The following is a 15,668-nucleotide window of genomic DNA, read 5'->3' on the forward strand; positions in this document are numbered from 1 at the left end:
AAACAAAATCTTTCTCATTATAATTACTAAAAATGCTGTTTTTATGACCTCATTTTCATTGAGAGACCATTGAAAGTAGCAAAGGGATAATTTAGTAAAAAATTATTAACTTAAAATAATGAAAAACTTTCATTTTAAATCTTTGATATAATTAAAAGATTTATGTCAAGTCAGTTACCCACAACCCTTTATTTTTATGTATATTCTCACAATCCAAAAACGACTGATTATTACATTTAAAAACTTTTTAATGAGATCCAATGTGACAGAAAGTCCTGTCAGAAAGAAATGAAATGAAAGTCATTTCTGTCGTGATATCCAGAGGACACACCTCACTTTAAAACACATTAAAGCTGGAACTAAACATTTTCAGACTGTCCATAAAAAATAAACATAAAGTACATAACCAAAAATAGAAATTAAACTTCAAAGAGAGAGAGAGAGAGAGAGAGAGAGGACATTGCATACTTCCAGCTATTTTGGCTCTCATATGTCATTGAGTCTGTTGGTCTTTTGTTATCATGATACAGAAATACAGAAGTGCAGTTACAACATTTCTAAGCATCCAGGAATTAGCCATTTGTAATGGATAAAATACCCAAAGTGTTGATACTTCTCAAGGATTTAATAAATATAAGTCTTTACTTTTTTTTTTTATCAATTAAACATTTCTTTGTTGAATAAAAATATAAATTTCTTCCAAAAAAAGAAAAACAAACAAACAAAACGGATTTCTAGATTTCTAAAATCTATTCTTTTTAACTGGTTATTCATCAAATACTCAAAAAGCATCACAGGTAAAAAAAAAAAAAAAGAAAAAAAAATGATACATTGGTAATACATCAGCATTTTAGAATGATTTTTGAAGGATCATGTGACACTGAAAACAGGAGTAATGACTGCTGAAAATGCAGCTTTACTATCACAGTAATGATAGGATGTATTAAAATAGAAAACTTTTATATTTTCACAATATTACTGTTTTGCTGTATTTTGATCAAATAAGTACAGCCTTGATTAGCATGAGAGACTTATTTAAAAAAATAAAAGATTAAACATTAAAAATCTTACTGATCCCAAACAATTGAACGGTAATGTATAGATAGATAGATAGATAGATAGATTTCTGTTTTTGTATATTATTATTAAAAATGTTACAGATAGATAAGTGAACTGAAATTATTTATTTCATATTGTTTTGTGTTGCTTTATAATACTCTATAATACTTTGGATTATATTATGGCACTTTTTAAATTTTTTTAATGTGCTATTTACATTATTTAGCCAGTGAAATGTTTTTCGTTGTATATTATGAATTAAAATGAGTCTTGCCATCGTTAATACGCATATATTAATGAAAAGGATCTGCCAGTCTGTCACCCTACCCGTGACTTTGCTGCTTGCAGGGAAGTCTCGCGTTGTCTCGCGTTATTGTCTCTCCACCCCCACCATCCAGCCCCTCCCCTCCGCTCTTTCCGTCTGTATCTCCCTTCTTTCTCTCTCTGGAACACATGAGATTCTCCTCCCGAAACCTGAACCGCAGCAGCAGAGGCATCGACCCCCCTCCCCACACAACATGGCTACAATTGTAACCTCGACCAGGTTTACGGACGAGAATCAGCTTTACGAAGAGCTGGGGAAGTAAGTGCGCGCAACATTGTAGCGGTGTGACGTCATCGGCGCAAGTTACTCTTGTTTGTTTCGTTCCATTCTTTTATTTGGATGTTGACAGCAAGGGAAATGACTTGCAAAGAAACCTCCGAAAGCCACGCACAGGGGGCTTGATCGGATCAAGACCAGAACTGAGTACAGCACTCAGTTCTGGACTTGATCCGATCAAGCCCCCCCCAGTGCGGATCTAAGCTTGAAACGTTTTTAATGTCAGGTTTAAAGAACTGTCGTGGTTTTGAGTAACGTATCTAGTATAGAACGTTGAATGTAGCACACACTCTGTTTTGTGTTTATGCCTTATTTTATTTTAAGGGGTTGGTTGCTGATGGGTAGGAAGGTTTTCTCGGTTACTTTGGGTATTTGGCTGCCACTTTTCCTGACATTAACAACGTGGATTGTTTTATGCACGTAACCAGAGGTTAAATTATATTGTCCTGCAGCGTCGTGCACTATGTAGTGACGCCTTTCTGAGAATTCAATCTCACTTTTGGGAAGAGAATTACAGCCTTCTGACATGCAGATGTGAAGTGCTGTGCACGCCGCCCATTTTTAGAGGCAAATGTCAGAATTGTAGTAGACAGTGTTGTTTTAGGTCTAATTTTGTGCAGACATGAGACCATTTTCTGATTTACACTTTTTTTTGTCATACTTGTTTAAAGTCTCGCGATGTCCGATTTGTGAACGAATCGGTCTTTTGTGTCGAATCTTGTCACTGAATCGGTTGAATCAGCTCACAAAATTGGTCGGAATGATTCGCTCATAAATCGGACTGAATCGGTGCAAGGATTCGTGACTCACTGTAAATTATTGCAATTGTAAAATCATGTAAATGTAACTTATATTTGAGTTGTAAGCAATGAACACAGTAAATTGCATTAAATTAATTACATGAAATTACAATAAACACCTTGATTTATAACTAAATAAACAACAGCATTTTAGAACGTGGAACATAAAAATGAATCCGTTTTTGAAATGGTTCTTTGAAGCTACTCATTGCTAATTTATAATGGAACCGCTGCGACGTCATCAATGACTGACGGCTCTTTAGAGTTTGCCAGAGTCAGGTGCATCTTTGACTTTTGAGGGAAATTAAGCTCTGTGTGTTCTTCATTCGCAGGGGTGCCTTCTCCGTGGTGCGGAGATGTGTGAAAAAATCCACTGGCCAGGAATATGCTGCTAAAATTATTAACACAAAGAAACTCTCAGCAAGAGGTAAGGCGTTCGATTCGGCACTCTTTCAGTGCAGTAGGATGAAGGTGCTTTGTGTTTCATTTCACTCAGCGTTCACTGAAAAGATATCGTCTCCTGAAGTTGTTCAAGTTGTTAAAATCAAAATCTGAGTTTTGTGGCTTTTGGTCCTTGTCTGTTCATTTAAGGGCCGTCTGTATGGTTGCGTACTTGTAAAAGTTGAGTGATTACCTTGTAGCAGATATAATCGTTTAAGTCATCTGGGAAAACAGACCAAAAATATTGATGATTCATCTTACATTCAAAGGCATATCCATTTATTTGCCCGACAAAATACTCTCTAGAATGAGAGCATCTCCTCCTCCTAATACCACCTACTTGTGACTATCACTAGACAAATATAGTGATCAGGCCAATTAATAAGCTTGTATTTGTCTATTTTTGAGTTATTACATCATATGGTTAACAGAAGTAGTTATTTTACCAAGTATCGGGTCTAAAATCTACTTGGAGCCTCGTCAAAGGACAATGTTTAGTTAAACTTTAGTAAATATAGAGTAAAATGTAACATTTTGTGTATATTTCATTTGCTGTAAATAAACTGATATTTCACTCCATTAAATTAATCTTTTAACAACCCATTTGACCACTACTTCTGACTAACACAGTATTTTAGTATTTTTTTATATATCATATTTATTATATCATATCATACATTTATTATTAATTTCATTTTATATTTAATTTTCACTCGGTTTAGTCTTAGTAATTTTATATGCTTTTTAATTTTTTATTTATTTTTTTGTTACATTTTTATATAGCTTTGAGTAATTTTTTTAAAAGTTTTAATTTCAGTAATTTAGTAATTTTTTTAGTTTTCATGTAATATTTATATTTTATTTTTTTTCAGCTTTATTTCAACTACTAAACAGGATTTTTAATAGTTTTGGTTTAAGTTAACAATAACTGCACTGTAGCAATAACAAGCAGTAAACCAGAATTCATGGCTGTGGCTTGGACTAAAGGCTGTTGGCTATTTAAAAAAAGGACAAGTCCAGTCAACATGGGAAAGGAAACTGAACTCCCCTTGATGGCCGCTCGGTACAGACCTGTTTAGCTCAGTAGCTGTGTGTTGAAACCTGGCCTGCTGGGATGGTCGCAGTCCTTCGGATAGAGCCCAGTGTGTTCATGTTTTTCTAGAGGAAAAAGCATGCAAAAGTGTTTGCCTCTGCCTCTGTCCAGCCCTGTTTTTCCTCGCAACTTGAAGAGATGCATGAGAATGCGTGCTGTGCCCTGCAGCACAAATCTGGCAAATAGTCCCACCTGCAGTTTTGCAATAATTTTGTGAACCTTTTTGCGCAAGCATGTGTTTATCAGTACCATGTGGTGTCGCAGAACTTGCATGCTTTGTTGTGCAGCTCCTGAAGACGAAAGCTGCTTTTGATTAGAGAAAAAAAGAGATGGCGCTTAAAAGGGAAAAAAGGATATTTTTTTAGTAATTTCAGTTGAAGAATGAAAAATGGATTTTTCCAGGAACAGACCGATTTAAGGTGTGTTTAGAGGCCCTGCGGCAGTTGCTATAGGTTGGATATATTCATTGGCATGTGTTCATTTCTCTCATTTGAATGTTCAGTTGCTGCCCCAATAAACGGGAAAACTTGCGGTATTGTGGGAATGTCAGAAATGCCTATAAGCTGAGTCATACACTGAGGAGGATTCTGGTTCAGTTCAACTGATGGTAAACTTTTTTTATTGCCGTGTGAAATTCTTACTGTGTTGCATCCAGGGTGAAGCTGTTCTGAGCCATTGATGATCGGTTGACATGGAAGTAAATCATGTCCAATGATTTGCATTTTTTAAATGAAATAAGCATTATCTAATTGTACCTGGCTCAGTAGGTTGGAGAAGCTCATTTGTCATAACGGTAGAAGGTTAGTCAGTGAAGGGTTTGGTGCAGTACGTCTTTCTGCCTTCCTCGATTTGCTGATTTGCAGTTTTCCATGCAGCTAATGTGAAACTAAGTGGGGCGCATGGACAGTGAGGGTCTTGTTTATGGCACAGCCGTTTTCTTTGTTGAGTACTCGTCTACAGCAGCCTGGCCAATTAAGAGACCAGACTGCACTTCAGCCATCCTGTTATCAGAGCAAGAGGGGTGTGACAGAATCCCTTTAACCGGTAATACGGAGATTCTGGAAGGAAAGGTGTGGTTCTTGTCATCCTGGTCTAACTCTATATTCGATTCATCTATGTCTCGTTTGAGATAGATGCTCGGTTTAATGTTCCCTCAACTTTCGCTGATGTGTGGGCATTTAACTCTAGTTCATCTTAAATAGATTAATTTGCAGGGGATGGGAATCTAATGATTCGATTTAATGCAATGATTCAGATTCCGCTTAATGAGTTTTGTTCCTTAGCGACTCTGTTAATGATTCTTAGTGTTTCTGAGGAAGTGGCAAATAATTGATCCTAAATATATTATACCAGTTACTACATTTTATTTATATATTTATGGACCGAAATACTAAGTATACAATACTGTTTCTGTATTCACTGTACTTTGAGTGCTTTCTGAAGACTGATGTAAGGGCTGTTTTGCCAGTACAGGAATATAATATAATATATATATATATATATATATATATATAAACGTTAATAGTACCAAACATCATTAAATCATTTGAATCTAGTATTTAAAAAACAAACTACAAAAAAACTAAGTAGCAGCAACTTTTACCTGCAACACATTTTTTGAGGACTTTTTTAAAAATTAAAAATAGGTAGATTAAAGTTGTGTTGCTGAAATGCTTCACTCATTGGTAGTTTTCACCAAGAGCTTGTTGCAGTAGCTAGGCAACCGCTTTACTTGAGCTGTATTTGATTGGTTGCCACAAACATGGAGACTTGAGTTGATAGTCTGTGTGGTGGATGAGAACGAATGAGAATGGACAAAAATCTCCCATAATCCCTTACTGCCTGGTGCCGTGACGTTCCCCACACGTCTGCAGAGAAGCAACACGTGAGGCTGACAGGGGCTTAGAGTAGATGAGTCTCACTCTGCACACTTAGTGCCCAGATCTGTCAAACAACCCCACTGCTTTTCAAAAACTGAGCTCAGTGTGGTTCATTCGTTTATAGCGACCTCGGCACACACAGACCCTGTGCCATATGCAGGAATCCCTTTACTTATTTGCCCAGTTAAATATTTGTGTGATTAGTTCTCTGGCCAGGTTATATGAAGGCCTTATTAACGGGTGGGGGAGGGGTTTTCTGAGCCAAGGAAATGCATGGCGTAATGACAGCAGCTGTGAGCATAACGCTTGCAGCTTGGCTTATTTTCTGTCTTTCGGAAACACAAAGGTTGAATGGCTGTAGAAATAGCCGCAGAGGTCTGGTAGGCACGTGTCTCCCCACTGGGGTGCAAACGCTTTCCAAAGGGTCTTCGCTGACTCATGTTCTATAAAGAGGCGGTGTCATAGTGCACAAATTAATACGGCCAAATTACATCTGTTAGTTTGAGAACTGGCAAAAAAAAAAAAGTGGGATTTTCTGCTCTGTTTTTTTTCTTCTGGTTTTTGTTTATGAAATATATTTAAGAAAAGAATAATAAAAATATAAAAATAACTGTTATATAAATTTAATTATTATTTATTATTATTATTATTATTATTAGATGAAACATGCAAATAACTGACTCTTGGGGTAAAATAAAGAGACATCTTTATATATTTTATTAAATAAAACATATATTAAGATAAATACAGTTCAAAGGTTTATTTGATCAAAAGTACTGTAAAAACAGTAAAATAACCTTTTTGTATTTGATTATATTTTAAAATTTAATTTATTCCAGTGACAGCAACATGATCCTTTAGAAATCATTCTAATATTCTGATTATCATAAACAGTTATGCTGCTTAATATTTTTTGTGCAAACTGTGATACGTTTTTTAATTAATAAAAAAAGCAGTTTATTTGAAATTATTATTATTTTTGAATTATAAATGCCTTTTCTGTCACTTCTAATCAATTTCATGCATCCTTGCTGAGAAAAAGTCTATTTCTTTTTTTAAAATATTTTTACTAACATCAAACTTTTGAATGGTAGTGCGTATTATTTATATGAATTATGGAAAATAAAATTAATTTGACAAACCAGGTGAAAATCAATGTATTTCCCATAGGGATGTGCGGCTCTAGTCGACTAAACGGTACAGCTCCTACTAGTCGACACAGAAAACAATAGTTGATTACACGACAGAAAAAAAACCAATTAAATATATCAAAAAAAATTATATTTGAATGCTAATTTAAAAAAAAATTTAAATAAGTTAAAATAAAACGTTTGAAAAATAATACATTATTTTTAAAAGTTTATCTGGGCGGAAACTACATTTTTACCTCACATGCGTTTTCTTCGTGTCAGTTGCGGCGAGTTCAAAAATGACCATGCGAAAGACGAGAAGGTGTGGGATTATTTTGAATTAGAAGGAAACGGAAAAATTTTGTGTAAACTGTGTAATGTCAAATTGTCTTACAATAACTCTACTGGAGCGATGCGTAATCATATTCAATACAGGCACGTAGGCGTTAGCTTAGAGGCTGGCCAAAGCCAGCAAATGTCAATCACGTCATTCACTACAACCCGCCGCCGCTGCGATCCCGTCCGCGCCGTCTATTCCTTTAACGAAGACCCACTTCGGTGGTGGTGCGGGATGTCCAGGCGCTTTCTGAAACTATCGGCTTGCTTTTCGTTATCTCTGCGTGCCTGCGACTTCAGTTCCTGCCGAGCACGTTTTTTCAAGTGCAGGAATTTTATTGTTAATCGCCTCAGGTCCCGTCTTTCACCAGACCACGCGAGGCAAGTGTGCGGCAAGTGGAATTCATTGAGGGATTTGACAGTGTGATTCATAGATTAAGTATTTCAAATATAGGCTATTATATATGCTACACGCACGCACAGAGGTTTTTTTTTTTCTTACCATCTTTTGGGGGTTTCTTGCTTTTAGACTAGTCGACTAGTCGGATACAAAACTTACGTTTAAACGTCAGTCAAATTAGTCGTCGCGCACATCCCTAATTTCCCATAGCATTTATAAAATGATACGAGGATGACCATATCCCACCAATTTCGAAGTGTTTTAGGGATATTCAGTTTGTAGTGTGACAGCTACTTTTAATTTCATATAAAAAAATTATTAAATTGTTTACTCTAAGAAAATGAGTTTTTTCCCCCCTGTTGCAGTGTCTGGCTTTCGCATCTATGTAACTGTCCTCTTCTTTCTTTCCTTGCGAGGGTGATTGCTTTTGTATTGAGGTTAATCCACTTATTTAATTGTATTTCAAAGGCTCAGTACAGAGGGGGATGCCATAACCATCTCTTACACTGCACTAGTTTTTTTTGGCCGTGTGCTCAATGCTCATACTTTCTCTGTCTTTGCAGACATATGTTGTTTAAACTTCACCTTAAACAGTTCCGAAAGCGGCACAGGAGATCCGAACGGCTCCTCCGATCGAGTGGATTCAGTTTAAGCTGCTATTGAGAGGACTTAACCTCCCTAAGGCCGACTTGAGCTCCAGCCCCCAAAATGACAAGATGCTTGTTTTGTTTGACAAAAACCGGCACGGAGTCTGAATTACCTGGGATTCTCTGGGATCGTAATGACACAGTTCAGCTGGCAGATGTCCAAAGAGCGGTGCGATTCCTATCCTAGTGTTTGCGCACACAAACATACACCCACAGTGCATATATGTTGTGTGTACACTTGCATTATTCCTCTGAAATGGCTTAAAAGGGTGTGACCCCTGCAGTAAAATGATCAAATAGTGCTGTCTGAAGACTTGTCCTCTGCTATGTGAATTGCTTTGCCTGCCCTACGACATCATACTCTCCCTCTGACTGATCTGACCAGTAGCGTTATAACGCATTTTCATGTCGTGGGCCATTAAGATCACTGTCAGTTATCCTGCATGCATCTTCCCGACTGCTCGCTCCCCAGCGCTTCATCATTGGTGTAGTCATTTCCAGCTGCCCTGTTCACATTTTTTGCCATGCTGCTAGTTCCCCTGGATGAGATTGCAAAAAACACAAAGGAGGCTTGTGAAGTAGCACATGTGCTTTGCAGATAAAGTCTCTGTCACATAATGTATTTCTCTCAGGCTGATAAATCGGTTAATATTTTTGAGATTTTGTAATATAATTTGAATGTTTGTTCACTGTCATTTGTATTGTGTGATTGGGAACCATCAACAGCTTAAATTTTTTAAAGGGGTCATATGATGCGATTTCAATTTTTCCTTTCTCTTTGGAGTGTTACAAGCTCTTGCCTCAACCAGATTATTCTTATGAGTCAGTATTTTCAGTGAAACATGCATCTTACAGCTAATTGTGAGAGTTAAATCTGTGTAGTTACTTGCTAGTTGTACATATGACATGTAATTAAAAAATATACATAGTTTTTTTTTGTCAGCATTTGTCAGCATTCAGCATCATGAATATTTTTAAATGAAATGCACTACTGTTCAAAACATTTGGAGTCAGTAAATGTGTTCATTGAAAGAAATTAATGTTTATTTAGCAAGGACGCATTAAAGGGATCAAAAGAATTACTTAAAGAATTAATTCAATTTAAAATGACTATTTCAAAGAATTGCTGTTCTTTTAAACTTTCTATTCATCAAAGAATCCTGAGAAAAAAACTATCACAGTACTTTCTACAAAAATATTAAGCAGCACAATGGTTTTTTTAACACAGATAATAATAAGAAATTTTTCTTGAGCACCCAATCAGCATATTAGAATGATTTCTGAAGGATCATGTGGCACTAAAGACTGAAAAGAGTCAAATTCAGCTTTGCCATCAAAGGAATATTGCATTTTAAAATGTATTACAATAAAAAAACATCTCACAATATTACTGTTTTTATTGTACTTTTGATCAAATAAATGCAGCCTTGGTGAGCATAAGAAACTTTCCTTCAAAAACATAAAAAATCTAGAGAATTCCATCTAGACAATCTGTGTACTTTTTGCAAGAACTGTTCTAAATATATTTATTATGAAATTGATCATTTTTTTCCGGGTTTTGAATCCTTCAGAGTACTATAAGAATCATTAATGGAACAGGACTTGAAATGAGACCCAGAAATAAATTCTTTACGATTCCAATCCCTAATTGTGTATACCGGCATTATATCAGCCATCTGCCTCTCTGCTCTCTAGATCTCGGCATCAACCATAGAAAAACCCATGCTAGTCTTCCACTAGTGCAAACACACAAAGCATATTCAACAATTGGTTGTTATCAGGCAGTGTAGTACATGATAGGAATGAATCCGAGGAACACGCTGCGTGTTTGAATTAAATTTTCCTAGTGTGTCGAGCATGTATAGGACAGCCCATATCTTAATCCCCCTTCCTCTGGGATCATCGGCCCCTTTGTTCGGTCTCATTCTGAACTCCATTGTGTGAAAGTAGAGGTGCTACAAGGACTGATAGAAAGACGTCCTCACTCACTACAGGGAACGGAGTGGCATTGTTCAGCTCTTCTCTTCCTTCCCTCTCTCTGTAGTGGGATCCGCAAGTGTTCCAGCCACACTCATTTTGCACTCTTTGTTCTGAGCTGCTGCGTACTGTGCCTTTAGTAGAACTTCCATCGATTGCTCTTCCTCCCATTCCTTCCTGCTTTCTTTCCCATTTTGTTTGGCTCCGCATCCCTTCTGTTCCTCATTTTTTCGGCTGTGATAGCCTTATTAAAATCAGGTTATTGCACAATCGCTTTGCTGGTTTCCCGACAAAATGAGGTCTGCACACTTCATTTATGAAAAAAAGGGCCAGTAAAATGAACCAGATGTGAGTCTTTAGGAGGTAGAGCTAGAAAAATGTGATTACTCACCTGTTGGATGTGGAAATAGTTCTTTGTGGTTGCTACTATTGTCAGAAATTAACTTTATTAAGTTAAGGTAAATTATTATTGTTATTTTTTTTATGAGGGCACTTTTAATTTAATAAAATATTGTCCATGTCAATATTTGATTGACCTCCTATCTACGATGATATGAACTTCTGGTACTTCTTTTGTAACAAAAATGAATAAACTCAAATCCAATGTCATAATTTTAATTATGTTAAAAATAACTAAATGTCAGTTATTAAAAAAAAAAAATTACTGGACCCCCTGGAAGGTTTGCTGGTTGAGAGCCACTGATTTATATCATAGTTCAGTTGAATCATTTACATAAATAACTTATTTAATTAAATTAATTCTCAGTCTTACTTTTTATGGTTGCTACTTGATAATTATTCAAATAAAATAAAATAATTTATTTATAATATTTATTTATCATTTTACTTATTGTATGTATTTTTTATTTATTGTATTTATTTTTTATAAAAAAAAAAATCAACATTAAATAGAAGCTGTGATGATAATGCACCCTAGTTTTGATATCCTGTGCTTTATTATCTCTAACTACTACTACATTTCAATTAAATTATTCAACTGAAATATTTCATATAATGGACTCTCAATTTAACATTCATTTAGTTAACTATATATTAAAAATGTATGTAATTGTGTTCTTGTAAATGTAAACTGTGTAGCACTTTTTTGTGCTGTTTGTTTGAGAATCCCGACCAGTGTGACACAGCAACATTTGCTCAAACAACGGCGTGAGACTGTGGTGGAACCATAGGTCGTGGAAGCGGGGGGGCCGCCCGGGCCTGGGTTCGGGTTACTTTTGAGGTCTGGTACAAATATGACATGGGCTAGAAAAATACATATGAGCCTTATATTAGCCTATATATGCACGTTTAATCATTAAAAGATCGTGATCTTGATTCAAACACACGCAATCTTTTATCCTAAATGACGGTGATTCTGCTATGTCTATTAAACCTTTGAAATCACAATCACATCGGAATATTTAGACCTGCTTTTGTGTAGCCACTGATCCAGAGAGAGCAGCACTCATCATGTAAAGCTTTGTTTGAAACGGCTTCACAAACAGTCTACTTACACAGTAGGCGACATTTCTGTGTTGCAAACATTAAAGGGGTCATATGATGCTATTTTAAAGATCATTATTTTGTGTATTTGGTGTAACCGAATATGTTGACAGCGATCCATAGGTGGAACTATGCGTTTGACCAACCAATGGAAGTTGAGGGAAGTGTTTAGGAAACTTCTTTGAAAACAGTCATTATTTTAACCTTGCATTATTGCACATTGCACCTTTAAACATAAAAAAAACAAACAAAGGTTTTTTGCCTTCGCAGTGCAAATATTCAGGATATTTTTGTCATTATTGGTAGCGTTTGTGCCCTGGCCACTGGTTAATTTCTGACCCTAACTACTGCATAAATCCTTCTAGGGAGAGAGACAGGAATGAGGAATGAGACGGAAAGAGCAAGAGAGCGATTACAGGCAGAAACCTTTGCAAAGTTGTTCTGAAAGTGAATAGAACCTGCTCGAATGACTCAGGAAACTTAAAGTGAGTCAATGTATCTTTTGTAATGTTGACTGCCATGCAAATGGCCCTTTCTAATCAGGGGAAGATGTGGGCTGAAATAAAATGTTAATGGACGGTGTAGCCAAGCTGATTGCATGCGATTGTTGCTAAGTGTGATATGATTCTGCTCTAATGAGAAGTGTTCAATCCACAATTAATGGATGACGTGCTCAGACCGACAGCCATGAGGAACCAAAACCGAGAAGGTTACTTTCTGTCCAGATAGTGGTCGGAATAGTTAAATTACCTGAAGATGATCATGTACACACTAGTGTGTTCTCTTTCGTTGCTTACAGTTTTGGAAATGTGAGAAAACCTTTATTCAGAGGTGAGGCTGGGATAGGAGTGGGCGGTATGACAAAATATTACATCACTGGATGAGTAATTTTATATTCCGATGATAGTATTTATCACGATATAGTTGTTTTTGTTGAAAATTCAACCGCCAGATGTTTTATATTACATAGCTATGTCTATTTTTCAATGATCTAATGAAAAATGGAGACAACTTTTTTGTTTTTAGCCGCTATATGTGCAGTTGTATATGTGTAGTGACTACAAATCATCAGAATTATTATATCAGTAATTTTATATTAGTGTTATTTATCATGATATAGTATTTCTTTCTGAAAACCCAACACCCAAATATTTTATATGTTAATTAAAAATACTATAAAAATTTTTTTGTTTTTTGTTTTGGAACCCAAATGCTAGATTATTCATAACAAATGAATAGTATATCTGTAATACATTACAAATATGACTAGATGTAAAATATCCACTGAATGTGCAGTTGTTTATGCAGTTATGATATCAGTAATTTTATATAACCATAATATTCATAGTTATTTTTTGCTGAAAATATTTCCTTATGTTACATAACTATGTCCATTTTTAATAATCTAATGAAAAAATACTTGTTATACTTGTTAAAATGTTTTTGGGTTTGGAACTTTTAGAACCAAAATGTAACATTATTCATAACAAATGAAAGATGTGTCTGTAAAACATTATAAATATGGCTAGTTATGTAAAAATATATCCGTAGTTACCACATATCAGTTGAATTCCATATTAATATGGCCATAAAATCTCTTTAGCAGTATATTGTTTTGTAATTTGCTGCATTCAGGACCTTGGCTGCATTTCATGTTATCCGGCTAAAAGTGTAGCTAGTGAGTTGGCGCTCTGGGTGGCATTGAGTCATTGATCTTTTCTTACAGCGTGGTTGAGTTAAGCCAGGGTCCTCGGAGATCTGCACAGGCCCTGGCACGCCGCAGCAGAGAGCTCTGCCTTCCCACACACTCAGACGCAATGGAAATGCTAAATTAGTCAGCTTGCTAGTTCAGCAGAGAGTGAGGGACCCAATAGAGAATGACTTGTGACACTTTTTAGCTGTTTGAAACCAACTTGGAATAACAGAAATGACACAGACGCTGAGGGAATATGTGAATTCATCTTGTAAAGTTGAATCTGGAGTGTGATCCAGTGCCTCTAGCTTTTGGGATTGTGAAGTAAAGACCGTTGTTGCACTGCCCCAGACTAATGTTTGGTTTATTTCTCTCTCTCAAGTGTTTGTAAAGTAATCCTCTCATACTCCTCTGACACTCCAACCTCCTGTGGATAAATATTTGCCTACTGCTCTCTGTTGTATTTACTTGTAATGGGCCCTTACTTTTTACTGTGTACTGTGTATGTCATGTGCGCTAACTTACTGCTCATCTGGCTTTTATCACTGTTTTTCCTTTCTCTTTCTTTGTCTTGCAATTTTTTTAAACTTGTATTTTTAGCTCTGGGTGGTATTATGATTCATCCATCAAGCTCCCAAAAACTTTTTTTTTTCTGTAAGATTCTAAAATGTTTTTGAACATTACTCAAAAACATTTGAATGGAATCACGATGTCAGTTTAACATCGTGATGTCTGTCAGCCAACGGCGATGGACAATGGCATCGTCTATCGGCCCAACCCTAGTCTTCAGCAGTCCTTTAAAATCATTCTAATATTCTGATTTGCTGCTCTAGAAACATTTCTTATTATTATGTTAAAAACAGTTGTGCTGCTTAATATGCTTAATATTTTTGGGGAAACCATGATGATACTTTTTTTTTAGTTCAAAAGAACAGCATTTTGTAACATTACTGTCATTTTTGGTCAATTAAATGCATCCTTGCTGAATAAAAATATAATTTATGATTTCGTTAAATGTAAAATGTATTTGACATTCGTTAAATGTATTTCATATCAAAGTGCTAAATAAAAATTAGAAATTTTATATATTTGCATCAAACAATATCTTTTTTTATCTACTTCGATATAAAATGATATAAAATTACTAAATTTGGTCATGCTGCCCAGTGCCCACACCTACATAAGTGTTATTTCTTTCTTGATTTATTGTCTTTTGGGTTTTTACACTCATTTGTATTGTTACCATTACATCGATTTTAGCGACATCTGAAACGCTCTATTTATGTTTTTCACATTCGTATATCTGTTTTTGTTTTCTTTCCTATTATCCTCAATTCCTTATTTCTTCCTTTTTATGTGTTGGTTGTGTTGCTGATCTGTGGTGGGTTTTGTTAGCCGCCATGTTTCTGTACACACACACACACACACACACACACACACACACACACACACACACACTTTTCTGACACATACTATAATTGCTCAAAAACACCCTAACATACTATATGTAAACCAGCATTCTCTCCAAGCATAATCTCTTTCTCCATCTATGAATATTTATCTATTTGACTATGTTCCAGGTGCCTTCTGGGTAAAAGCATTTGTGAATGTTGGTAACAGTCTAAATGATAGCATGCATGTGTCTAAGCAAAAATCCAGTGGTTGGAATTGGACCATCTGCAGGAACATTAAAAGGATTCCCAGGGAATGCATGAACTGATAAAATGTAAACATGCAATGTCACGGAGCGCTCCTCTTTCTCCGGATGAACTGCTGACCTAAAACACACATTTCCCTCACTCTTTTTTTTTTGTATCCTGTGAAGCCGTCCTCTATCTGTCCCTTAATCACTCTATCTGAGTCCTTCACAGTTCACACAGCACAAAGCTCAAGATCCATCCTGCCTCTAGAGACACAGAACTGCCTCCGCTCCCAGAACACAGAGACCCATTTCTAGCCAGGGCTGTTATCATTCAGAATTGAAATAAAAAGTTTTTTTTTTTTTTTAAACGGGTCATATGATGCGATTTCAATTTTTCCTTTCTCTTTGATGTGTTACAAGCTCTTGGTGCATAAAGAAGATCTGTAAAGTTGCAAAGACTAAAGTC

General features: G+C 35.9%; 1 protein-coding gene across 1 annotated transcript in view; it reads left to right on the forward strand.

Moving 5' to 3' along the window:
* Nucleotides 1-1,398: 1,398 nt before the first annotated feature.
* Nucleotides 1,399-15,668, forward strand: part of LOC107749861 (calcium/calmodulin-dependent protein kinase type II subunit gamma-like) — an 86,081-nt gene continuing 71,811 nt past the window's right edge. The window contains exons 1-2 of the mRNA XM_016565069.1: nucleotides 1,399-1,642; nucleotides 2,793-2,887. Coding sequence (XP_016420555.1) covers nucleotides 1,578-1,642; nucleotides 2,793-2,887 — 160 coding nt within the window. The 5' untranslated portion in view covers nucleotides 1,399-1,577. The remainder of the gene's footprint in view (nucleotides 1,643-2,792; nucleotides 2,888-15,668) is intronic.

Source organism: Sinocyclocheilus rhinocerous, unplaced genomic scaffold (assembly GCF_001515625.1).
Source record: "Sinocyclocheilus rhinocerous isolate Xijiao unplaced genomic scaffold, SAMN03320098_v1.1 scaffold31, whole genome shotgun sequence".
Taxonomy (NCBI): domain Eukaryota; kingdom Metazoa; phylum Chordata; class Actinopteri; order Cypriniformes; family Cyprinidae; genus Sinocyclocheilus; species Sinocyclocheilus rhinocerous.